Genomic DNA, 27,362 nt, shown 5'->3' with positions numbered 1-27,362 from the left:
CTACCATTTCTGCCACTGTTTAACTACTGTTCTACTACTGTTCTCACTTCTGCCACTGTTCTACTGTCGTTCTCCTACTAATCTCACTATTCTACCGTTTCTACCACTCACAGAATTCCGCCACTATTCTACCTTGTCATGATGCGTCCTCTCTTTGCCAGCACCTCACACTGCATTGGGGCCCACGGTACAACCTCCCCATCCACTGTGAGGCAACCCTTGGCACACAGCGGCTCAATCCTCAGTGCTGACACTTGGATGATCTCAACCCCAGGCAGATTCAGGTGGCTGCCGTCGATACCCAGGAGCAGCTGCAATATTACAAGACGTTTAATTCTTTTCCTTCAACCCCTGCCATGTAGATAAGCCTACATGTGGTGGCACTAACCCTGAGTGGAGCAATTTTTTTTTTTTTTTTTTTAATACATATGACGAACAAGGGGAGAAAAAGCAACAATTTAAATTTGTAAAAATTCCATATACCAGATTACAGGTGTCCTCCATTCATGAAAAATCTATAACAGTTGGACTGAACTGCTACAGACTGATGTCTGTGGGGAACATATTCAAAAAGAGTGCAGCTTCCACAACAACAACAACCTTAACCCCTTCAATGAGATGATGTGTTAATTGGTTTATTCTTGCTCTGTGGTATATGGGGGTGCTCAACAACTACTTACTCAGTGTAGTGCAAGCTAAAGGTACCTCTACACTAAGTGACAAGCCAAATGGTTTCTTGTAATCCCGGAAACCACATTATTATCATTTAACAAAGTGAGCTTGTAAGGGCTCAATCAGGTTAAAGCTTACTGCTCACATAATGCCACTCAAGGATGAGCAAGGCAGCTCACCCTCGCATTGAATGTTTGGAATGAGCAGCCTATCTTCAGACCCCTGTGCTTCTGATGAGGCAAAAAAAAAAAAAAAGTATATAATGGATGGATGGATGCAGTACCTATCTATCTACACCCAAATGTCTTAATCCTGTAAGGGGTGGCCACAAATAAATCACCTCCATGTTGCCTTGTCTTCTGCCCTTTGGGTGCCTTCCCTCCAACTCACACCTCTCGCATATACCTAGCCTCTACATTCCTCCATCTCATCCTTGGCATCTCTCTCTCCCCCTCCACCTCGCTCACATGCACTCTTCTAGTCAGTCTCTCATTCTCCATCCACAACCTACCCTTGCAATTGTTGACTTTGGTGTGGTGCTTCCGAGTGAAATCATCCACATACATCCATCATCAGGCCGAGCATCAGGGGCAAGGAACACGTCAGTGCTGATGTGGCTGTGGTAGCACGTGTACACCATCACAAAATTGTCTGAAATGCACACCAGCACATCATCATCATCATCCGGACCTCCTTTCCCACCCTATGGCAGGGTGAAGAGTAACAACAGCCCAAGTTTGCCCAGTCCAATGAGTCACACTTCCATTCACTCATCATTCAAGCCCCCAGAATCCTGGCTCTATCTGATACATCAAAAACTTTTACCACATTCTGTAGCTTCGTATAAACGTATCAGATAGAGTCACACATTCTGCAGCTTCACATAAACATATCCAATAGAGTACACCAGCACACACATAATAAGATAATCTGGTGAAATATTGTGCACATACCAACAGTTGTCACCATCACAATCATCATCATCATCATCATTACCATCATCATTACAATCATCATCATCATCACTGCACCTTCTATTAGTATCACCATCATCATCATAGTAACTTTTACTTTTATAATCATCATCATCAAAGCAAACTATTTTTATCATCATTGTAACTTCCACTTTTAACATCATCATCATCACCATTATCATAATCATCATTGCGACATCTATTTTCATCATCATCAGCATCACTGCAACTTTTATTTTCATAACCATCATCATCACAGCAAACTATTTTATCATCATCATTGTCCCTCCCATTCTTAACATCATAATCATCACTGCAACTTCTTTATTCAACATCATCATCATCATCACCACCACCATCACCATTGCAACTTCTATTTTTTACCACAAGGTGTGATGCTGGACTACAGTATAGTATAAAGCATTTTCACACATCTTTCTTCCCTTACTTACCTTCCATGGTCTCCCAATCATCGGGTACCGGCTGATCCAGAGGGGGAATCGTAAATCCGCTTCTGTCAGTCCCATTACTCTGACTCTCCTCACTCTGCTGACCAGCTTCATTTCTAATTAAGCTATTCCTCACTGGCAGCTCTTGAGCGTCTACCATATTTACAGAACAGCTTTGCTCTAGGAATGACTCACACACTTCATCACCCTGAAATATTATAGTACTGGGTTTAAGTGATCAAGACATCTGGCAAATGGTAGATAGGCAGGAAGATTTACCTATACCCTGTTCATTTCAACTTGCTTTAATTCTGTCATCTCTCCATTTTGTATACTGAGTTGTATAATGAGACAGACACTAGAATATGGTGCTGGTCACAAGGAAGTTCTATGGGAAGGATGTATGGTCATAGTATTGTCTTATTCTGCCATTAACCTACATTAAAAAAGATGCTAAAAGACAAAACTCTCCACCTAGTTCAGAGGAATGAACTATACTTTACTTCTATTTACTTGGTTATAGTACTGGTGTACAGGATCTGTGTTAGGTTCATGTAGGTCTTTCCCCACATCTACATTTACCCTGTCAGTTTCTGCATTCATCTGTTTTCATCAAGAGATTAAATGGTAAAAGAACCATTATTTATACATGGAACAGAGTAAAGAAAATACTTCCCATGAAAGAAAAGTCACTTAAAATTCAACCCTGTGTTTCTTCTCTTTTCTTTCCCCTTACCTGCAGCTCAACACTCCTGCTCTTGAGTATATGTTCATGTGATTCCCTTCTCTCTTCCTGGACAGTCTGTGAGCGTTCTAACACTGGTTTCACTCTTGAGGTTGTGGTTGAGTGCGATGGTGTGACACGCTTGAACGATATCCTGGCGTGGTATTTTCTTAGATCTGTTAAAAACGGAGAGAACTGTAAATGAAAACGGTTCAAACACGTGTGTAACTTACCAAAATAAGAATATTCTGTGATTTTCTTTTTTCCTTCATGCAAAGAAAGAAGAAACAAAGGCAAAAAGCCAGAAAAGTCATCCCTTTCAAGAATATAAGAACAAAAGAAAGCCTAATTCAAGATCCCTTCATTCTGAGTTGTCTGGACACAATATATTTAATGATACTTCAAGAAAGCATGGAATTCTATCTTAAGTATCAAATCCATTACAGTACAATGTACTGCAAAGCTAAAAACTGTATAAAATCTGCAAAGCATAACTATTCCTGCATACAGTAATTGACAATACCTTTAAAAAGTATCTATATCTTGGAAGGAAAAAAAAATTTATACAATGGAGTACAGTGTAAGTGTTCTCACTTTATAATGAATCTGTAACAGCTGGACTTAACTAATGGATACAAATGAAAATTTGGGCCAATTTAAAGTGAAAGGACTACAGTAAACCAGCCAGGAACATAAATTTGTGCCAAGTTGAAGTGAAAGAACTATAGTAAACCAGCTTACTGGCAACTCTGGCCACAGCCCAGACGGCAAATCTCGACTCTCCGATGATCCTTAGCCGCTCACTCTCAATGTCAATGTCAGAGATGATGCCAAAGCCCACTGACAGGAAGGACAGTATTCTCTAGGGGAAGGAAGGACAAAAACAGGGACAGGTTACTGGTAATAAGCTAAATATGAAAGTGTTTCCCTATACTGTACGACCAAATCCTCCCTATCTATCTACCTACCGCCAGGCACCTAATCCAGTAAGAGGTGGCCACAAACCACGTGACTCCATGTCACCCTGTCCTCTGCCACTTGGATGTCCTCCCTGCAACTCACAAACCCTCTCATATATCTCTCCACTCCATGCCTCCATCTCATCTGTGGTTTCCCCTCAATTACAGAACAAAAAAGACCTTTCAACAATGCATTTTATTAAAGAAATAACATTGATATTGTTGGCAAGTGCAAATATGAGTCCCCTACCACATGCTGTTTTCCAACATTCCTTCCCAAATGTGTATTTATAGTTAAAATATCATTCTGTTAGTGCTTTTTTACATTTTAATGGAAAACGATTTTAAAGGACATAAAAATCACTACAAACATAAATGTTCATACTCTGTACTTTCCCAAACATCTCATTAATGAATCTGTGTTATAATTTAATCCCTAACTGACTGCTTGCTTAATAACCAACTTTTACCATGACATACTCCAGTCACAAAGGATTACTCAACTACGCACTCTTTAGTTACAGCAAGTTAAAAGCCAGACAGCCAAAGTCAAAATACCAGTATTATATATACCACACATGAAAACAGTTGTACAAAATAGCAGAGAAAGGTAGTCAAAAATACATCTGATATAACACAGACAGAAGCAATTAACCCCTTAACTCAAAAACTTTTTTTTTAATCTACTCTCAATACTCTCAGGTGATCTGGGGGGCCCTACTGAGAGATATTTAGTTGTAAAAGGGTTAACGGACACTGTTTCTAACCCCCTCCCAAGTAATGATATCTCCAAGGCTGAATAAAATTGGGAGGTTTATTATGTCCTTTCTGAATGGCTTTGTACAAATGCGGACAAAAGTCTCGTTAATATTTCACCTAAGTCAAGAGGATAAATATATATACAGTGTACCACAAAGCATAATATAGCCAGCCCTCATCTTTTCCAGCAATCGACTTCACCTGTTGCATTTTTTCATAGGTGAGTAAACCATCACAAAATACACAAGCTTAAGGTGCATTCCGGGAAACCTTAACAGAACTTGTTGCTAAAGTGACTCAAAATACATTTCAAACATGCAGATTTCAAATACACTTCAAACATGTATATTTTAATGTCTGGTGTTATTTTAGGTCACTATGGTTTTTAGGTCATTACACAGTTAAATTTGACCTTTGTGATCCCTGTTTATAAGGGCTTCATTGTTTCACGGATGCTCATTTCTTGTGGGTGTTCACGTGACATACCCCTGCAAAAGAAGAGGGCTTACTCAACTACAGTAAAAGAAAGGGGTTTACTTAACTACAGTATAACACAGATGCAACGAAAAATAATACCTGTAAGGAAGCATCATCATGTTATCAGCACAAACTGCAACACATGAAGGCACAGGAAAAAGTAACTGAACATACTTTCCTGTCTGCAGTCTCAAACAAGACCAAGTCCATGGGTGAGAGGTGGCCGTATACAATGTTGAGGGTGGAGACCAGGACGGGATTGGCGTGATAGGGTTCACTGGGGGAAGGAGATGGGGCAAAATGGACGGTGAAAGGATATAATTCCACTACAGAGAGTTTGTTTTGACCTCAACTAGATCTATAACCCCTTCCAGGTCAGTTGATGCCCAAGAGTTGTTATACTAGAGGGTCCGTCTTACTATACTCCGTTCACTTCAACTAGGCGTAAAACTTTCATCTCTCCATCCCTAATGCAGACTTAATATGAGATAAATGCTAGAATGTGCTGCTAGTCATGAAGAAGTGCTATGGGAGGGATCTAAATCCATAGTACTGTCTTATTCTATTAGATATGAGCTGCAAAATGACGTGTATCTCCACCTAGTCAAAGTGAAAGAGCTTTAGTAATGAAACAGACTCCGACCTCATAACAAAAGTTCATCAAATTCCATGCAATCAAGTCATGAGGTGGCCCATTTGTCAGGGGAAAACATACTGATTATAGTTACCCTCAATCCCCTCAACTCAGAGACAATTACCATCTACTGTACTTCTATCTCATCCTGATTTAGTTCAATTTAAGACATACCTCAGGGACTGGTGGTTAGATTTAGTCTTTCATTAACCATTTACTACCACATGGCCCTCCTAAGTTAAATACTTGTTAGCAGTAAGAATTAACTAAAGCACTGCACCACCATACCGTAGGGGTTAAGAAGATCGAAAGACAAAATTACTGGTTACCCTTAAGGAAATCTATGATACAGTTTATTTATTCCAGATGATATAAGGCTGAGATTAGTTACACTGCTGCAAGGATTCTCAATATATCATACAGTTCTCTTTCATATTAGTTACCCTTCAATATTACACGCTAGTTACAATGCCTACGGTACTCTAAATATAAATGTATACTAACCACATGGAAAGTTACACAAAGCAAGCTGTCATAATTATGTGCTAGCATCATTACCTAAGCCAGTGAGCAATGGAGCGAGCCAGGCCATTGCCTGAGCCTCCTGGTATGATGCCCACAGGAAACTGAATGGCCTCCTCCCAGTCTGATCTCTGCAGCAGCCCATTGTACACCTTGTGCAAAAAAAAAAAAAAAAATACAGGTAGAGGTATATATTTACTTTCACCAACTTCATCAACACCTCACCCTTTTCCCAATTCCCAAATTAAGAAATAACTTCAAAGCTTAGCTTGAAGAGAGGGGAATGGCAAAATGTAAAACGTTACTAAAGGTTCCGACACTAGTGCTCTACATGGATTAGTACAGACAATGGTGGTTCCAAGTGGCATACTGAAATATTTACAGTGGCAGACAGTCGAGTCATGATTATTATCATCATCTGATGTTGTAGGCTTGAGTTATTGAATAAATAAAATTAATTACAGGTACTGTACAGTTTGTTAATGAATACTAGTGCAGTTCTCAGTACAGTACCCAACAGAATTAATGCTCCAACACTGACTCTGAAGAATATCCACATACTTACTTCATACAGCAGGCCATCTCCAGAGAGTATCACAATCCCCGAGTACGTGGTGAGGTCGAGGCTGCGAACAATCTCGTGGGCATGGTTGGCCCTCTCTGTTACCAATACCTCATACTTCACCTCCCCCTCCCCCAGCACACCCGCTACTTGTCGTCTAAACACCTGACGAGCCTTGCCGGGACCTGAGTTTGGGTTGATGAGTATGAGGAGCTTCTTGCTGTGGTCTATTTGTGGTTCTGTGATACCTGAATGAGAAGAAAATGAAACTGGTGAAGGTTACAGGCTGCATGGAAATGTACCAAGGAGGGGGTGGAGGAATAGGGTTGGAGAGAGATATATGGTATAAGGAATGGGTGTGTGAGCTGGAGGAAGGACACCCTGATGGCAGACGACAGGGTAACATAGACATTATTTGTTGTGGCCACTCATTACAGGATTATGGCATTTGGCTATACTGTACATAGACACATGTATTAGCTACATCTGGCTGGAGTGTCTTAGCCTACTAGGCCACAATTAAGCACAAATTAGTTCCCAAAAAATGAAGTGTTAATGAAAGTTGTGTCTAACCCTTTTAAGTCAAAAAGACTCTCATACTAAATAAAATCATTTGAAGATGACAAAAAATAAAATGAAGTTGATTAACCAACCTTCAAACCCCCCAAAGGATGCCTAAGACTGCTATTTTATTTACCTGAGGAAGCATAAAAACTTGCCTATTACTCATTCATAACAACCCCCTACAAAAATACAACCATGTCCATCACAGTAAGATATCTTATCATTGTGAGATAGACCCTGGTTTTATCTCCTGTTAGGTAATGTATGTCATGTACAGTAACCGATTATTACCGTGCCGTAAATTTATAATGATTATCACTGTGGATGGTAAACTGTTGTAGTGGAACACAATAAGTGTTAACAGTGATGGTAGTAGTAGTAGCAGTAGTAGTAGTGGTAGCAGTAGTAGTAGTGGTAGTAGTAGTAGTAGTAGTGGTAGTAGTAGCAGTAGTAGTAGTAATAGTTGCAGCCTCAGGTTCATCTGAAGGGTAAACTCATTAGATTGCAGACTGAAGTTGTCCTCATCCTGCAGTCCACCATCCTCTTATTAGGGGATGGTGAGCGAGTTGAGGGATGTTTGTATAACCAGGCAGTTAAATGACCCAGTTATATCGCTGCTACCATTAGTACATGCAATAAAAATAGCTACCTAGTATCTGTAATGATTATGTGAAAGATTGATATGAAAGCAAACACTACAGTTATCTCTGACCTAAGATAATTTTTTGATAACCTTGACTGCAAGGTCACTGAGAACACATATACTCCAGGTACACAAAAAAAACATTCAGGATATCTTTATATATCGCTGGTGCATTCCAATTTTTTCCACAAAACACTACAGCTATCTCTGACCTAAGATAATTTCTGATAACTTTGACTGCAAGGTCACTGAGAACACATATACTCCAGGTACACAAAAAAAACATCTAGGATATCTTTATATATCAGTGGTGCATTCCAATTTTTCTGTGAGTTGTGGTTAAAAAGAAAAAAGATGATGATAATGATGATGATGAAGATGACAATGATGATGACGGTGACAATGATGATGATGATGTCGTTTTTTAACTTAACAGGAAGAAGACGATGATGGAGTTTTACACCAAGAATTGCCCTTACGGTATGCTGAGGTCTTTTGTCGGAGTGTGTACTGTAGCACTTTGCAAATAGATCCCCCTCCTGACATTAACCAACAGCCCTTGGGAAGAACTGAACACTCCACTCCTCAAGTCAATTGCATAAGATCTCAACCAACTGATCTGTAAGGGCTACATCATGCAGTTTGTCCACAATGTTGCTAAGAAAACCAAACTAGACAGAGCTACAGATCAGGCTAGACAAACAAACCAAACTAGATATAACCTCCATGGCAGAGGTAATGAAAGAAAATAATAACTGATGCAATACAGGAAGAAATGAAAAATCTAAAAGTAAAAAAATTCATCATCATCAGACTGAAACAGTAAACCAATACTGTCCGAGCAAAAGCGCTGGGGACCTGGACTAGACTACCTGTTCCCAATAATTATGACAAATATGACCAGTCTGTTACCCTTGAATGGTGGAAAAAATATAGTGAACCATTTAAGCAACGTTGGGTCTGGTTAGTACTTGGATGGGTGACCGCCTGGGAACACCAGATGCTGTTGGCATCCCTACGTGTCAAGTGGGGTTGGTGGAGGATTAGTGCCCCTCCCTGTAAAACAATTAACTCTAAGCCCTTGGCCACCCTGTTTGGGATACGTGGCGTCTGGCAATGAATGAATGAATCACCACTACAAAACTAAAGCATGACAGTGCTAGGGTCTATCATAATATCTCATTGATCCAACTTTCTGAGATAGCATCAACAAATAAAGCAATTATCACCACATCATGAAAACACCCGTACTCCTTATCAACACAAGGGATAGGTAGGTACGATACATTAGGCTCCCATTAGGTGGAGTTACACAGATAAAGAGAGACATGTGAGGAAGTGAAGGTGCATTGTGACTTTGCTATGGATGTGCTCGAAAGCATTAAAATATAGTCTGGCCATCTGGAGACAATGAAGTACTCCATGAGAGACTGATTAGAAGTGTGAAGCCTCCTATGCATGAGTGAGGTGGATGGGGAGACTGGGAAAGAGATGGAGGGATGGAACGGAGAGGTGTGTGAGATGAGGGGGGAGTGAGTTGAAGGTAAGGTGAAGGGGGAGACTGAGGAGAGATGTACTGTACCATAATAGTGAGAAATATAGGGGGGGGGGAGTTGGAGGGATGGCAATGTGATGGTGGAGGGTAGGTAGGCGATTCATTTGTGGCTACCCCTTCCAGGATTAAGATGTCTGACCATAATACTGCAGATACAATACACAGCACTGGGCTTCATCATCATAACATCTCACTGAAGCAACAGTACAAGATGGCAACATCAAACACGGCAATTATCACCATTATGAAAACACCTGCAGCCTTTATTACCACAAGGGGGATGATACACTGTATATACATTGAATCTTCAGTATGTACATTCTTCCACAGTTCATCCTCCTCCTTTGGGGGGATAGGGACTGAGGGATGCTTGTATAAATGGGCAGCTCCAGCACCCAGCCATATCAGTGCCACCACATGAAGGCATTCTCTCTCTCTGGCACCTCAGTGATAAATGAAGCGGTTAGTTTTTGTTCAAGTGCTTTTCTTTTTTATCCTTCCTTAAACTCTTTCCAAACAGGGAGAGTAAAGTGGCAAGAGGCAGACCAAAAAAGACCTGGGGCAAGGTTACAGAGTGCAACCTCTGGGAAAAGGGGCTGATTAGAGATTTCTAGAAATTGTGCAGTGTGGAATGCTGCCTTAGGTGACCAAGGTTGATGCAAGCAAGCATGTTGGAGCCTTTACAGATGAATGAACACACAAAAGACAGACAGGAAAGCAATCTATAACCAACACTGCAGATTTTCTTTGTATAACCTTTTTCATATGGATTTCTTTTTCACCAATTTAACCTTTTAAGGCATATTTTAAAACTTCATTTTCCTTACTAGATGACTGTTCTACATAATATTTGCAGAACAGTAGCAGTAGTAAAACAGTGACAGTAAATTATCTAGTAACCAATACCTTATGGAAATTATAAGAACCTAAATCAGTGCACAGGATAACAATAAAAAGAAAAAAAAAAGAAAATTACTGTACAAAGGAAGTGGTGCCGATACAAAGGCAATGCCCCACCTACTACTACTACTACTACGACTACCAAAAGCATAATAAATGTTTTCTTAATTGGTATATATCTACACTTCTACAGTATACTAACATTCAAGCTTCATCTATATAAAATAGCCTCTTTAGTTGCAATAAAGCAAAGTTGACAAGAAAGCACAAAATACTACTTAAACGCAGGTGACCTTGTCTTTATAAATAGCCATAATGACTTCAGCTGCTTTGTCACTACCAAAATATCTCCACTACATACTACGGTAATGCGCAAAACCGTCAATCAAACCTTAATTAACATACCATACTTTCTCACTGCATGATAAACAGCGGCTTTCCATTTACAAGCGATTCCGTAGTTTTCCTCGAAGCTGTCGTTATGGTCCACTTGGAAACACAAAGCCAATCTCTTCCTCTTCTTCTTCATGTTTAATGGGTAAGAAAATATCGTGAAATAAGCTGAGTGTGACTTAATTTCCTCTGGGGGAGCTTTCATGCACACACAACCCACCATATCTGATGCCTTTATCACCTCAGTTCTCCCTTCACTACCATCACTGGTCACAGTTAACCCATTTTCGTCTATTCTTATCCTGCATGGCTCCCCTCTCTGTTTATAGAGCTTGAAACTTCCCTCCAGTGGCCAAAGTATCGTATGACCTCCTCCTTCCATGACGACACACAGTCGACTGATATCAGAGTTGCCACTGAAGCAAAATAATACACCTACACATTTGTCGCTAAATTTCATTTACACATCTTTAGCCTATCGCTAAATACAAACAAATGTAAATGTTTCTTTGGTTTCATTGGTTTGCGATGCTTATATTTCTCCTAACCATTTCTATTGCTTCATACTTCATTGCCTCTTCAGGAGCGTAGAGGCCCGGGGCTAGAATACTCGTTTCAGGCATTTAAGACGTAACCTCGGTGGCATTGTTCAAACAATAAGCACCAACCAACTCGTATATAAACCCTAATGACCGTACCACAAAGCCAGTCAGGAGACAGGACGTGTGTGCTGGGCATTCCCCAGGTCCTGTCCTCCCCACTTACTGTCTTTTTAATCAGCCCATACACCACTGACCGGGCTTATGTATGGCCCGGCCTGCACTATATGTGCAGGGAATCTTTCAACGAACGAACGTAAAACGTTAGAGCGTCTAAGTCCACTACATCACAAGACAACCGTTTGCTTGGTTTATGGTTAGCATCAGACAGTAAATGGTTTCCTGGGTTATGGATGTATTGCAGGGGCCGGATTGTAGAAGCCTTGTTTTACAGATGCTGAGGTCAAACTGATCCAAAGGGCGAAGAACACCGCTTTCTGTTACTGAGGAATTGATTCACATTCACCCAGTGCCCGAGAATATAGGTGTGGAAGGCTTTTGGAGTGTGGGTTAAGTGCATGAGGATGGTGTGTTGGAGTGACTGAGAGTCGTATCAGACAGGGACTCATTGAACTTGTCATGCACTCGGCGACTGAGGGTAGAGCTACAGGTGTTATCAGTAATATTTTCTTTAATTTTTAGTGCCTCGTCAATTTTCACTTCTGGGTTAAGCTCAGTTAGTCAAAATGTTTTTCAATGTTACAAAGATACACGTCGAATTCAGCATTTTCTATTGTTTTCTGAGAAATCATTGTTGTGACACATTAAAAGCAACATAATATATCATCAACAATCAGTGAAATAAATTCCAACAAAGAAACCAGGTGTTGCAAAAAAATCGAGACAATTGTTAGAGAAATGGCTAAAATCTCTAAAGCATAGCTAATGCTGTGTAAATATCGGAAGAACATCACCCAGTTTCTTGTCGGTGGACTTTAAAATCTGTGATTAAATGGAACCGCTGGATATCTAGTAAAGTAGGCTAAATTGGTAACCCTGACCCAATGACAAGTGCTCTGTTGACATGGAGATTTAATTTTCGGCGGGGAATTCAAACAACATGGTTTTCTCAAACTTGATCAAACAGTAATCGCTTGTGAAGAAAGCAGTTACTTTATCGACGTTTGAAGTCTGGAGATGTTTACTTTGCTGTATTCAATTTGTATGTGATGTAACTTTTACTAGAGTTCATAATTATTCCAAGTTACAATCTTGTTTTGGTTTAATGTGTAAGCATCATTTCCTCTAATAAGTAATTTTATGAGTAGCTATCTATTCACCAACCGCCTCCTATTACATAAAAGATTACGACAGATAAAAGGATGCACAACAGATAATAGTTTCGTTATAACATGATAAGAACTGATTACTACTGCCCGTGCACTATTGTTTTTTTATCCCTTTCTCCTACATAACTCTTGATTTAAGTCGCGTTTTTGCACGTCATACCTAAATGTAGAGCAAAATTAACAGGAAAATTATACTCTTTTCAGCTTAACTTGGCCTATATTTTCGGCCTTTTGCAGCTTATTTTACGTAGCTCAGTGACAGAAAAAGACAATACTGTGGTTCAGCATCCATTCCGTGGCACTTCTCTGTGACCAGCATCATATTCTGGTGTTAATCTCTTGCTACAGCTTACTACGAGAATGGCTTCAACATCCTTTTAACAGCATTTCTTCATGACCAGCATCATATTCAGGAGTTAATCTCTTGTTACAATTAAGCATTCAAGAGAGAGACAGCAATTTTGGGCCAAGTGAGAGAAGAAAGGGTATAGAAGTGATAAGAGAGTACAAATGACACTGAACTTTGACCTTGACGTATTCTCCTTGGATAAGAAAGTCCACTAACACCTCTGCCTAAGCGATTTATTTTGCCTAGTTCGTACACCTTGTCGTACTCTTCTGTGGTACTTAAATCATTCTGAAATAGCCATACTGTACTCTGAACAAACTACAAAACGATTTTAGCCAGCCGTACCCTAGAGTAAGTGGGTAAGGAAAGGTGTTAGGGAACGAGAATACAGGATCTTGACCTGTGACATTGAACTTTGAAGGATCTGAAAATGGCGTCCCTTCTTCCCAAATCCACACACAAAGTATGTTCCAGTTTTGGTCTAAATTGGTCCACTGTATTTAGCGTAGATGCATTAATCCATAAGGGGTGACAATAAACACATCGCCTCCACGTCACCCTGTTCTGTGTCAGTTAGCTGCCTTCCATCCAACTCATCCCCCATCTCTCAAGTATCTCTCCACTCCATCCCCCCATCTCATCCTTCCTCTTCCACTCCACCTCACACACACAGTTTCCTAACCACAGTGCCACAGCCTGTAGGCTCCTCGTCAGCGGCATAGTAAAATAGGGTAAAAGGAGCAGAGAAACAAAAGTTAAATTAAAATGATGGCACCCGGATTATGTGATCTGGTTCCAAGAAAGGCAACGGAAATTGAAGCCACAAAAGCCAGGATGTTTACACAGACACACACACACACACACACACACACACACACACACACACACACACACACACACACACAGACACACACACACACAGGCATGGAAAGGATTGGTCACATGGAAAGAGAGCGCTTCATAGATAACAGACGAAAGTACAGTAAATATGGTAATGTAAACACCACAGTAAAAATAATACATTGATAAGGACAGGTAACGTCCTTCGTAGAGCAGATAATAAATGAACAGACTAACTGAGTGGCAGCCTAGAGATGGAGTGAGACGAAGAGGTGGCAGAGTCTGAGATGCAGAGAGGAAATTCGGATATCTCTGAGATGCGATGGAACAGGCTGGCAGCAGGTCAGAATGGAGGAGGATGAAAAAGGCTTTCGTTCTGATAATGATAATGATGATGATGATGATGATATTTGGGAGGTCACCACCTTTTACAGTAGGGGCCCCTTAAGCAGGTAGGGGGCTGGGGTAGGGGAGTCGAACGATTCTGGGTGCTGTAAGCCCCATGTGGTAAATATTTTTAAAATAAATTTATTATTTTGTCATATGCAATGAGTAGCAGATACCACAACACTGTTCAATGATTAAATATGTGTAACTAAATGTATTTGGTTCGCGTCTCATCTGAATCCCCAGCAGTAACGAAGTATATGTGAATTTTCCATTGTGCTTCCATAACATAACCTCCCACCACAGAATGAAGCTAGGGTGGCTAAATGTCATCACGTGAAGAGTTTGGGGTTAATATTACGAACTTGGTTACTTGGGTTTAGTCACATGTGATGAACAGTGTCAATAGGTTAATGCAAGTGAACTGTTATCTCCTAACTTTGAACGTAATAATGGATACGTCTTGATTTACTTTATGAATAATCATATATGTATGTATACCCCTAGTGACAATAATGAACACGTCTTATTTAAGGAGGTCTTACTTGAGGGGGTCTTATTTGAGAGGGGGTCTTATTTGAGAGAGGGTCTTATTTGAGAGAGGGTCTTATTTGAGAGAGGGTCTTATTTGAGAGGGGGGTCTTATTTGAGAGGGGGGTCTTATTTGAGAGAGGGATCTTATGTGAGAGAGGGTCTTATTTGAGAGGGAGTCTTATTTGAGAGAGGGTCTTATTTAAGAGAGGGTCTTATTTGAGAGGGGGTCTTATTTGAGAGAGGGGGTCTTATTTGAGAGGGGGTCTTATTTGAGAGGGGGTCTTATTTGAGAGGGGGTCTTATTTGAGAGAGGGTCTTATTTGTGAGGAGGTCTTATTTGAGAGGGGGTCTTATTTGAGAGGGGGTCTTATTTGAGAGAGGGGGTCTTATTTGTGAGGGGGTCTTATTTGAAGGGGGATCTTATTTGAGAGGGGGTCTTATTTGCAGGGGGATCTTATTTGAGAGGGAGGGGTCTTGTTTGAGGAGGTCTTATTTTAGAGGGGGGTCTTATTTGAGAGGGGGGTCTTCTTTGAGAGGGAGTCTTATTTGAGGGGGATCTTATTTGAGGGGAGTCTTAAGGGGGTCTTACATGAGAGGGTCTTACATGAGGGAGGTCTTATCTGAGGGGTCTATACCCATGGGTCATCATTACACATAAGGGATCACACGCCCCCAGACCTCCCCCTTCCCCCATCATTTCAAACCCCGGATTTATTGTTCAATTTGGGGCTTCTGCAATATTTTGTCAAATTTTCAGAGGAGTCACTTAAGAAACAACTATTATTTTTTCATAACCTTTCTTATGATGTCTTTAGATCCATTATAGATTTAACAGTCTCTGGTTTGGATGCAGTGCTTGGTATGTGGGCGCAAGGCCTACAGAATATACGGGCGTCCACACCTTATTACGGTACTTGTATAATAGTGCTTTCTTCGCTCGCTTGAATAGTCATATAAAAGATGATAAAGTGCTAATAATAACAGAGCAATTTGCCGATGAATGTAAATTATCACCGAATGGCTCTTTCTTAATCTATAGCCTTCTAGAATGGCACTGGTTTTCACGAGTTTCCTCATCTAAGCCTTGAAGAGACGCAAATTAGAGAAAAATTGTGCACGAAGGTTCATTATGCACCCATAAATCTGTGTTGCTAGTGTGGAAAAAAGTTGTATTTTGGAGTACAGACCATTGCCAGTTTTCTACCAATTTACGGAAGCAGTTTTATGGAAGAAAAGCAGTGAGATTATGAATAGGTCCCTGGTGAAAAAAGAACAATATGCAGTGGTTTTAAAATGGCTGTAGACATCAAAATAGTAGTGGTCACCAGATGGCTCTTCAAGTCTGGTTTTTGACGAGTTTGCCCTCCACGGTTGTGACGTCACTGTGTCAGCTGTAGTTGTGAGGACTGTGCCACTGTGGGAGCGCTGAATGGTTACTACTGGTTTATTTCTCTGTCCCTCGCCCTTTTACGCAACCCACCAGCACATTGAATCTATCTACGAAGTAAGTTGATGCCCAATGGAAAATAAAATCGATGGGAGTGGAAATAAATGGATAATTGAGGAATTTGATGACGCGGTAGTGTGTTGGAAGTTTGTTGATATGACGGGAATGTAACCTGGTTGCTGAATTTTAGTGTTATTATGGCTGATGTAGACGGAAAATGTATTATAATTTTAATATTTATGATGCCTTAGTACATATAGAATTGAGTGAAACAGGTAATTAATGAAAACGCGGGTGAAATGTGACGAAATATTGAAGTGATGATGCAGGTTGTGAATAAGGTACATACTGTTGCCCTAGAGTATATTTTAAAGTTCAAATGTGTGAATATTATGACTGAAGGCGGTGAATTATACATTGAAAAGTAATTTGTGGCCTTCAGAGAATGGTATAATAATAAATTAGTTATCATTGTACCTTGGAAAGTGTATACAATGGCTGGAATACAGTACCATAGACAATTTATACATTACTGAGTGATAATGATGAAAATTATGGTGGATATATTACCCTACCTGCCATTATTAAACATTAATTTGGAAATGGCCATCATAAATATTTATCACATGGAGACCAGGCCATTATGCTTAAGGAGGAGAAATCGGAGCAGTATGCAGTACAGTGCAGTAGTTCATCATTCAAAGTTGCCTGTTTTGACTATCATATTTACTATTAAATCCACATAAAATGAAGAAAGTGTTCCTGTGAAAGTTCTGTTCATTGTACAAAGCCAATTTTCTATCTTCCTCCAGTTTACAGAGCCATTTGTGTATAAAGCTGTGAAATTGGAAAATATCTCGGACATTACGAGGACTGCCAGTGTAAACTACCCGTATGAAATATCTGTCGTTGGCAGTCAGTGAAAGTAACCACATGGTATATTGTAAATTCAAGTCTTCAGTGATAATATAAATAATTTTCAGTAGTACTTGTGGTCGATAATTTCAGCACATACAACCCTCCCTCTGCCCCTTTTTTCCTCTGGTATGCCTAATACATTATTTGAACCTTGATAAATACCACAGTACTGTACTTTCTTTTTCCATCTTCAGTAAATTTTCTCCATCTTTTCCTGAAGCATTCATTTAGCGCTGAAACTATTAAATATAGTTTGTGATATTATCCTTATACCCGGTTGGCTAAGAACTTTGATTCTGTACTGACGAGGAGAGGGATAGGAGGATTGTGGAATATATGTAATTGAAAATGGTGTACAGAGATGAGTGGCAAATAGCAATAAATTATGAAGGAAACTTTGAAAATATAAAAACATGATTTTACTCTTCAAAAATCTAAAGAAACATGGAAATCTGAAATTCCAAAGGAGATTTGTGACTTGAAAGCTTATATCAAGTGGAAAAAAAGGAAAATTAGAGTATAGGTTCACAGGTTGACCTGAGATGAACTGTTCCTTTAAGTTAGTTGTTGTGCAGTTGTCACCGTGTGTATGCTCACCCTGTGTGTGCTATACAGTAACCGGTATACTGTATATGTTATTCAGGTTGGGCTTAGTAAAGAGTCTGCCGTACTACTCCTTCATAGGTTTAACATTTTTACAGAGTGGACGTGACAAGTTTTGAATGGTGCAGAGTGTGATGCCGAGTATAACGGGGACATATGTGCTGGGTGGTGGCGGTGGCGGCGGAGGTGGTGGTGGTGGGGCGGGGGAGCGGGACGGGGTTGAGGGAGGGAGCAGTCGTGGCGGTGGTGGTGGGGGGGGCAGGGGGAGGCCCATGTCCAATGAAGAATGTGGTATCCGGGAGGTGTGGGCGCACAACATGGAAGAAGAGTTCCACCATATTCGACGCATCATACACCAATATCCATATGTTGCCATGGTGAGTAGTGTGCTGTCTTGATGTCACATTCTTTCAGTTAATAAGCCAGCTACATTAAGTTTTTAATACTGGACCATATTTGACACATGATCCATCAGTTGTTTCAATATTGCCTTGATGTTGTGGTCGTCATACTGTACTTAATCAGGAAGATTTAATTGTAGTGAAGAGAATAAGGCAGATTATAAATTCTCTGGCACCGGAAAGGGACATCTACGCTAGGTGGCATATATATAATTGGGCAGCTCCACTTATTGGTTATACAGACATTCCTCTTTATCCATATTCATGGAAAGGAGGATGGTTGACTGAAGATAGAGGGCAGCTTCAGCCTGCAGTCCACAGGGTTCACTTCAGATGAGCCTGGGGCCACAGGAAAAACAGCCCCAAGTTTCCTTTTTTCCACACCAGGTACAGAACTCTCTAGTGTAGTGTAGTGGCACATCCCATTGGTGAGTTCTGCAGCAATGCTCAGTCAGTACCAGCTCCCGTGATGATGGCTAGACAGGCAGATATGTAAATAGATAGTTACATATATAGATAAATTCAATCTTCCACACCAGGATACGGAATTCCCTGGTGTGGTAGCACGTCCCATTGGTGAGTTCCGCAGTAATGCCGACTATCAGTACCAGCTTCTGCGATGTAATGTTGACCTACTGAAGATCATTCAACTTGGCCTCACGTTTCTTGACGAGCAGGGCAAGACGCCTCCTGGTTACAGCACATGGCAGTTCAATTTCAAGTTCAATCTAACGTAAGTATATATACTGGACGTGAAGATATCATCTGAATGTGTGTATGTGTGTGTGTGTGTGTGTGTGTGTGTGTGTGTGTGTGTTTTACCCACTTTGACATATAAGTTCTGTTTTTGTTGTCGGATTTTATTTGGTTAAAAGTACTGTCTGTTAGAGTTCCTTCTAGTACCTTTAAAGCTAACCCAGCTACCAGTTCCCCACAGTTGTAGCACCAGTTGTATGAAAAACCTTAATATTTAGAACATATCCCTGACAGAGCCTCTGTATATTTAAGACTATGCATTAGTACTACAGTAAAGGCAGTTCACTTTTTGTTTTCTTTTTTTTTTTCTAATTTTATATTGTAGAACTGAGGCACTCCCACAGCATTGAGTCATGGTTTCCTGAAATTTGATAAACTTTTCTTATGAATCTCCTTGGTTACTGCTCCATACTGGTATGTAGTTACGAATCATCTTGGTTACTGCTTAAATCAGCCTTTTAGTCTAATGACACTTTGCTTTCAACTGAGCTGAAAGGAGTCTGGGCTTTATATCAGGTTAGGGAAAAGCATGCTATAAATATACAATACCATTACTATACAGAGTCTTCTTTACCACAGAGAAGACATGTACGCCCAGGACAGCATAGACCTGCTTCAGAATTCGGGGCTACAGTTCAAGAAGCACGAGGAAGACGGAATTGAACCAGTCAACTTTGCCGAACTACTCATGACCTCGGGCATTGTACTGTTCGACAATATAAAGATGCTATCCTTCCACAGGTATTGATGGTGTGACCGATATTTCACTGTTATTTTCACATTGGAGTTCCTTTCAGCAGACCCTTTAATAGAAAAGTTGTGAAATACTGTATATTAAAAGTATATTTGTTAAACTTTTTCGAGTATTACAGTTACTTCCTTACTCATGAACTTTCGGAGATAAGAACTTTTTTTTTTTAAGCATTTAATAAGTTGCTCTTTGATGACATCAGCAAAATACTGTATTCAGTACGTATGAAGACAGTAGTGTAAATGATTTAATTAACTTGAAACAGTTGGTACAAAAGTGGTGTTCCAGTTTCTACTTAAGGTCACCAGTTATTTTGTATGCATTTGGCTTTGGGTATGCATGAATTTTGACTGATAAACTTTGAGTTATGAACCAGCTGTTGGAGCCAAATAAGTTCATAGGTAAGGGAGCAGTTATAGAGGTGTACAGTATTAATAGTATTGTATCAGGTATTTGTACTGCATCCATAAACTCTAAGTTAAATATCCTTGAATGATTCTTTTTATCTCCCTCATCAGCGGGTATGACTTTGGTTACCTGTTGAAGCTGCTAACGGACCAGAACCTTCCATCAGAGGAGAGTGACTTCTTTGAGTTGCTCAGACTCTACTTCCCATCCATATATGACGTCAAGGTGAGACAGGACATGGATATTTTGATGGCTGAATTTTATGGCAATTTTCTGGGTAAAAGAGTGTGTGCAGGTGGATTTTTTTTTTTTATATGAAACAGAATAGAACAGAATAATGTTGACATCCTCATGGTGAAGAATTAATCGATAGCACCTACTGATACTGTCTTTTTGCCTTAACTTGGCGCTGATTTTTGCCCTTTTGATGCAACGTTGGGTCTGGTTAGTACTTGGATGGGTGACCGCCTGGGAACACCAGATGCTGTTGGCATCCCTACATGTCAAGTGCGGTTGGTGGAGGATTAGTGCCCCTCCCTGTAAAACAATTAACTCTAAGCCCTTGGCCACCCCATTTGGGATACATGGCATCTGGCAATGGATGGATGGATGGATGCTTGTTTGATATAGCGTAGTGGCATAAAAAGACATCCTCACATGATATTTGAATGTTGATTTGTTGTAACTCACTATTCAAGATGGGGAGATTGCAGTTTTAGGCCAAGCAAAAGCGAAAAGAGTATAACCTATCTCATTGTCTGTTGCAGTACCTGATGAAGTCGTGCAAGAACCTGAAGGGGGGGCTGCAAGAGGTGGCGGAGCAGCTGGAACTAGAGAGAGTTGGACCACAGCATCAGGCAGGATCAGACTCTCTACTCACAGGCGCTGCATTCTTCAAGATGAAAGAGGTGAGGTGGTGGCAAGAAGGGACTTAATGCTAATAAACTGGAGTAAAGAAAGTGATCATAGGCATTCAGTCACAGCTGAGGGGAAGACATTACTTGGTGGTTGAAGAGTGACATGAGGGAATTAGCTGTAGCCTTTACTAACCCCCAGACAAGGGAATGTTGGTTAAAGTTGTTAAGAGGTAATAAGAATAAATTGAAATGGAAGGTCATTGTACTGTACAGTAATCCCTCTAATATCCGAATGCCCAATATCCGAACATCCCCACTAACCGGACGTAATCCTCCTGGGATCCAATATTCCCAAAATGGGCCAAAAACCGCAAAAAAATCGAAAAAAATCTGACTTTTTTTTCCCTCCCATAATTTGAAATTCCCGCCTGGCGCCGAACAGCTGTTACACCATGGTCCCTTCACCCCTTCCTTCCTCCCCCTCCCCCCTCCCCTGTCAGGTTGCCATTTGGTATTTTTCATTACCAAGTGTGGGCCAATTTGGTAATGAAAAATTCGTTTGGTAATGAATCAGAATAATGCATTACCAAATGAATTTTTCACATGTATGAGGATAAACAGGATGGAGATGGTGGATTGTTTGCTCTCTCTGATTAATCTGCTACCCTACATAGTGTGAAAATAATCAACATGGTGTTAGTTATAAGGAGAGTGATTACATGTATTTCCACTTGTATATATAATTAGTGAAGAATATATGCTAGCTTTACGAATTTGGTAATGAAAAGTTATATTTGACAATGAAAGTTGAGGAGATTGGTAATGTGGCTGTTGCGATCTGGCAACTCTGTTACCCCACCAACATCAACAGTCACAGCTTAACTCCGATGGAGAGCAGATACTCATAACAGTGCAAGCCACAGGTGCTTGTTTTTTGTGAATAAACAGTGAATAAACTGCAATACCTTGCCACTAGAACACACAGGAATTTACAGTGTTGTGCAGTGTTAAGAAATTAGAATTTAGAGTGCAGAGGATTAACTGTGGACTGGAAACTGGCGGTTCAAACCAGTCCAGGAGCAAGGGACTTGTAAGTACCCAGAATGTTTAATATTGTATAAACTCACCTTAAAACCTCATTTTATGGTTCTTTTGCATTTATTTCAGTCTTTTATGTACCTTATTGGTGTGATTTGGGTCTTAAATAAGTGCAATGCATGTCCAGAGGGAGTTGTATAGGTGTTTTTCAGAGTTAGGGTCCATAAGTACAAGTCCATAAGCTGGGGCCCAATATCCGGACAGGACCACTATCCGGACCTGCCTATGGCTCTATTACGTCGGATATTGGAGGGATTACTGTACTGTACTTTGTCGGTCATATCCTTAGCATCAAAGAAGTAATATTTTTCTTATTTTTTCCACTGCAACTAGATGTTTTTCGAGGACAAGATCGATGACGCCAAATACTGTGGTCACCTGTATGGTCTGGGTACGTCGTTCGTGGTCAACGGTAACTCCAATGCTGCGTACACGGACAACGGTCACACCTCAGACTCCACATCTAATTCATAGTGAAGGCAGACCCCATGTACACACCTTATCATTGGGAGGAGTGTTCTTGTTGGTGTGGGAAGCTTTGTGGCACCTCTTCCATACAGAGTTGTTTGCGGGTTACATTTTCACCCTTTTATCTGGAGGACATCATAGGTCTGGTAATTTTTGCTGTCTGTGGATGATTTTAAGGTTATGAGACACTTTCTGAAATGGATTTTATTGTATTAGAGAGTCACCAGGTAGGGAAGGGATTGTATCAATCCCCTCCAGTTTGAAAAGTCAGTCTTAGGGTGAATTAAATCAGCTGCAGATGACAAGAAAAATACCAGATGTCCTTAGGCAGAAGGGTTAAAGATGTAATGTCCAAATAAATCACTGAGGAAGAGGCATAATGAGGTCTTCCTAACCATATAGAATAAACACACAGTCAAGGGCCGTTATTCTCGTGGGCTTTGTGTCTTGTGGCACCTCTTCGTTAACTTTATTTTGATTATTACTCATTATTATTTTCCTGTATCTAATTTACATTTTTATCACCAACGTAGCACGGTGTGGGGAGATGACATAAAGGAGAATGTAGGAAGGAATTGGAAGGAAAACACAGGAAGAGTTGAGATTTATCCTTGTCTAGTTTCATCTATAGCGGCTTCGTGGGAAACCTGACTAGTTTTGCCTGTAGCTTCTGAAGGGAAAACTAGATGGAAGTAAGTCTCAGTTCAATTCACTTTGTCTTCCTCTGCCTTCCTAGTTGTAAAAATGTCTCTAAATGAAGGTGAACGTTAACCACATTGCTCTGATGACTTACTTTTCATTTTATTTCCTACCTTCACATGGTTTTATTCAGCTTGGGAGAATCTTTTCATAGTGAACTGGTTAGAGCAGCCATTGTGAACTGATCCTGTACAAGAAACCCTCCCAGAGTTGAATAAAGTTTCTTGAAGGTAGTAAGAATAAATAAAACGTCATGTCATTGGAGTAAAAAATTAATGCAATAAATGTAGAAATAAAACAGGTTAAAGAGAGGTGCTAGGGGTCATCTTAACTGATGAGAATATGGCTGATGATTGAAGAGAGAAGAGGAGAGGTGTGGGTCTGTCATTCCCTCTCCCTGTTTGCAGTTTTTAAGTGGAGGAGTCAGGGATGGTGTAGGCCTATATGTTTTCTTTTTCACTAGTCTTTAATACTCAAAATTGGTTGGAAAAGATGTGGAAATATAAGCTCTCCCTTGCTCCACTGTACCTTTACCCCCTTCAGTACATACGGGTCGTCTTTTTTCCATTCTTGTTGCTTTTGGATGGTTTTATTCAGCTTAGGGGAGACATATCAAACTGAAGGGGTTAAATGTGGGCTTCATTGATCCTTCAGTACAAGGGGTCTTTGCTGTGTTAAATTTTTCAGCTTAGGAGAGACTTTTAAATGAGAAGGGTTAGATGTAGCCACCAGTAAAGCCTTCTTTGTGAGAGATGTTTCTTGAATTAAAATCACCTGGAGGCAGCAAGAGTGAAATCAAGATGGCTTTGTCACACTGAAGGGGTGGACTTCACTGCCCCCCCCTAGATTCTAAGGCATCGATTGCATCATACCTGACTTGGCCATCCTCCTTCCCCTCCACCTCGCCCCTGAACACCCCTAAAGCTCCCCAAGACCCCTCTTCCCACCTGAGAAATCCCCTCCGCCCTCCCAGTCCCCCACCGCCCTCTCAATCCCTATTTTCAGTGGCTGGTAGGCATCACAGAACTACGCCCAGTAGTGCTTACCCAGACTTATTTTTAGTTCTTATTTTCCCACATGTATATTTTAGAATTGTTATTATTTGCTCTCTCTCTCTCTCCCTGTATCCTTTTAACTTTCGTGTGTGTGTATTTTTTTTTTCCCCCTAATATAGGTGCTTATTTTGATTGAATTAAAGTGTCTCATCCATTTTGGCATGTATTTAGTTGATTTCATTGAGCATTTTAATTTAGCCTCAAAATACGCAACCCTGTTTTGAAGACATATGCTGCCAGATAAAGACCTGCTTATATCAAGCCGTTGGTTGGTTAGTAATTTTAATTATTGTCTATGTAAAAATAACAGTGAGTCCTCGTTTAAAGTTCTTGTCTTTACCTCTTGAGTCTGAGTACCAGTAATGTCCATTGTAGTTTAATTTTCATGTTACATGATGCTTTTATTTCTCAGCAGAAAGTTATTTTGTACAGAATGAATTTACCCAGGCCATGTCTAACATAATTGTTCAGAGTCAAGCCTGAGTTGAATAAAATGCTCAGGACATGGGAGAAATGTATTCAATATTATATTTCCTGGGCTCAGTGGGTCAAGTTTCTGATATTGTTACCTAATCTTTACTTAAAGATCTTCACGATTTATATGGTATAGCTATTTTGAAGTCAAGAGATGATCATTATAATTTTAAATCCTTTGGACCGGAATCGGAAGTTTGTCGCAGCCCATTCAGTTCGATGGTATATTGTTGTCTTTTATTCTTGCTTGCATCATAAAGAAAATTATGTGGAAATAGCAAGGAAAAAAAAAATCCTTGCATATCAGATTCAAGATGGTTATACATTTTTCTTGTAATATTTCACCAATACTTATATTAGAGTTTAAGTGAGGACTGACTGTGTTTCTCTTATCGGTAGAATAGGAGAAATAATGGGAGCTTCTTCTCATTATGTGAATTGACTTACTTTGATGCTATCTTTACTTATCCTGTCACCAGTCACTTTTGCATCCCTTGTGTAGCGTAGATTCCTTCCCTTAACATCTGTTTCTGTTTGCAGAGTTCATAATTGATAGAAAATATGCAGTTAATTTCATTATAAGCATGTTAAATTGAACTTTGTGAAAATATTGGAATGCCCAAGAGATGTACCGTAACGTGTCATTCAACAAGGAAAGGGGTTTTTGCTGTATGTTTAGATTGTTTCACTGTGTATACTTTTGACTTGTTAAACTTAACCCACCAGCTGGTGATATTGAAGCATCATGCAAGATGCAGGTGTGCAAAGACGTTGCAAGTTCACACTGCCTAAATGTTTATTCCTGTGATGGGTGAAAGAACAGATTGCATACACTTGTCCACACACAGTACACTAAGTCCTCACTGTAAGCCATAAGATTTTATGTCATTTTTTGCTGTTAAGTATATAGGAAGTTCTGACGAGGAGCCTACATGTGGTGGCGTTATATATCCCGGCTGGAGTCAAGCAACTGCAGCATCCACCCAGAAGCCAGGCCTCCTCATATTTCCCTGCAGCTTGCCCTGGGAATGACCTTGGTCCACTCATGGCAAGGTGCTGTCTACCACAAGGGAGCACTGTATCCCTACACGGTGTGTGTACTGTACTGTGCAGAACCAGTTGCTTACCTGTGGCTGACAGGTCAGCTTGGCCAGACCAGGGTTAAGGAGCATTAACAGTACTATAGGACATGATGGAAAATTTGCCTATGAATCCATCAAGCATGGGAAAGCTTCATTGATTTTATTCTTGCTATCTCCTGACAGTTTTATTCAGCTTAGGATAGACATTTATGGCTGGAGGAGTTTATTACTATCTTAATAAACCCATAGACCATGAGATCCCATTCCCTTGCTGAAGAAAACAGTCTGTTAGCAAAAAACAAAAGATATTTTATTTCTGTAATGGGTGATAGAACAGATTGCATACACTTCCACATATACAGGATGCTAAGTCCTCGATTTAAGTACAGTAATAATATTTTACCTTATTTTTGCCATTAACCCCCTGTAGGTGCTGTAGAGGGATGCCTTCATGTGGTGGCAGTGATATAAGTGGGTGGCTCAACTGCCTGGGTATGCATACATCTCAGTTCCCTCCATATCCCCTCCAAAAATGGATGGTGAACTGCAGGTGGTTAACTTTTGCCGAGTTTCACATTTCAGTTGAACCTGGAGTTTCAGACACCTATATAAAATTGCTTGGTGGTAAGAAGAATGAAGTAATAGATTTGTCATTGTAGCAAGAGGTTTAAATTCACAATGAAACACTGATTTAACATTTTCATCCAAACTACAGTAACAGTTGTATAGAAAATGTGATTATGGAATGGGTTATGCCATCTGTAAACCTGATTTACCATTTTGATCAAATTTACAGTAAAAGTTGTGTGCAGAAAATTGTGGTACAACAGTTTTTGAAATAATCTGAAATTGGCAAAGCTGATTTAACCATTCTTGTGGAAAAAGTTGTGGTATTTTTGTACACCTTTCTTGACTTACAATGAGGACTGCCTGTACATTTGAGTCATAAGGTCATATGTTTTAACCGTTAATTGTAAAGTGGCGTGCAAACCTCTATAAACTGAAGATCATTTGTGGAATGCGTGTGGTTGTTAGGATTGGTCAGCCAGCATCCCATATTACAGAACACAGTCAGTAGTCATACAGGAGGGCCATATACGTTCCATCATCATTATGTACCTCAAGCTGATGAAACATTAGGGGTTTGCATCCCTCTTGGCAATTTCAGGTTGATGCATGCGACCCTTAGTTTGAGCAGAAATTATGGCTCACGGCAACACAGTGTTTAGACCCTGAGAACTCTTGTCACCGTCATTCCCTCCATGTAAACACTTCACAATACTGCGCAGGAGCTTTGTCATACTGTGTGTACTTAGCCGGGAGATGTATTACAGTAAGTCCTTGTAATGAGACCCCCCTCCCTCTTTTTTATTTTAATGCTGTATTTCTTTCCCACCTTCATTTAACCCTATCAGTCCAGTGCCATTTTATAATCTTGCTATCTGGGTGGTTTTATTCATATTAAGGTAGATTTTTTTCAAGCTGGAGGGAAGGGTAATAGATTTGATATTCCCCTTCACCACAAAAGTTGAACAAAATTACTGAGTAAAATTGTTCCAG

At 40.2% G+C, this 27,362-nt stretch overlaps 2 protein-coding genes across 2 annotated transcripts; one reads left to right on the top strand and one right to left on the bottom strand.

Moving 5' to 3' along the window:
* Positions 1-128: 128 nt before the first annotated feature.
* Positions 129-11,169, bottom strand: LOC145418595 (sphingosine kinase 1-like). The gene is made up of 9 exons (XM_080286962.1): positions 10,800-11,169; positions 6,736-6,980; positions 6,207-6,322; positions 5,189-5,291; positions 3,561-3,681; positions 2,832-2,995; positions 2,099-2,303; positions 1,184-1,323; positions 129-311 (listed from the first exon to the last, which is right to left on the bottom strand). Exons 1-9 carry the CDS (start codon positions 11,167-11,169, stop codon positions 129-131), a joined length of 1,647 nt encoding a protein of 548 aa, XP_080143088.1.
* A 6,703-nt stretch (positions 11,170-17,872) lies between these two features.
* On the top strand, positions 17,873-22,498 carry Pop2 (CCR4-NOT transcription complex subunit Pop2). The gene is made up of 6 exons (XM_080286937.1): positions 17,873-18,130; positions 18,694-18,887; positions 19,490-19,651; positions 20,180-20,294; positions 20,837-20,977; positions 22,358-22,498. Exons 1-6 carry the CDS (start codon positions 17,873-17,875, stop codon positions 22,496-22,498), a joined length of 1,011 nt encoding a protein of 336 aa, XP_080143063.1.
* The last annotated feature ends 4,864 nt before the right edge of the window (positions 22,499-27,362 follow it).

The sequence above is a fragment of the Coenobita brevimanus genome, chromosome 115, assembly GCF_032717465.1.
Source record: "Coenobita brevimanus isolate Jiangsu-jjx chromosome 115, ASM3271746v2, whole genome shotgun sequence".
NCBI lineage: Eukaryota > Metazoa > Arthropoda > Malacostraca > Decapoda > Coenobitidae > Coenobita > Coenobita brevimanus.
This window is presented reverse-complemented; position numbering and strand designations above follow the sequence as displayed.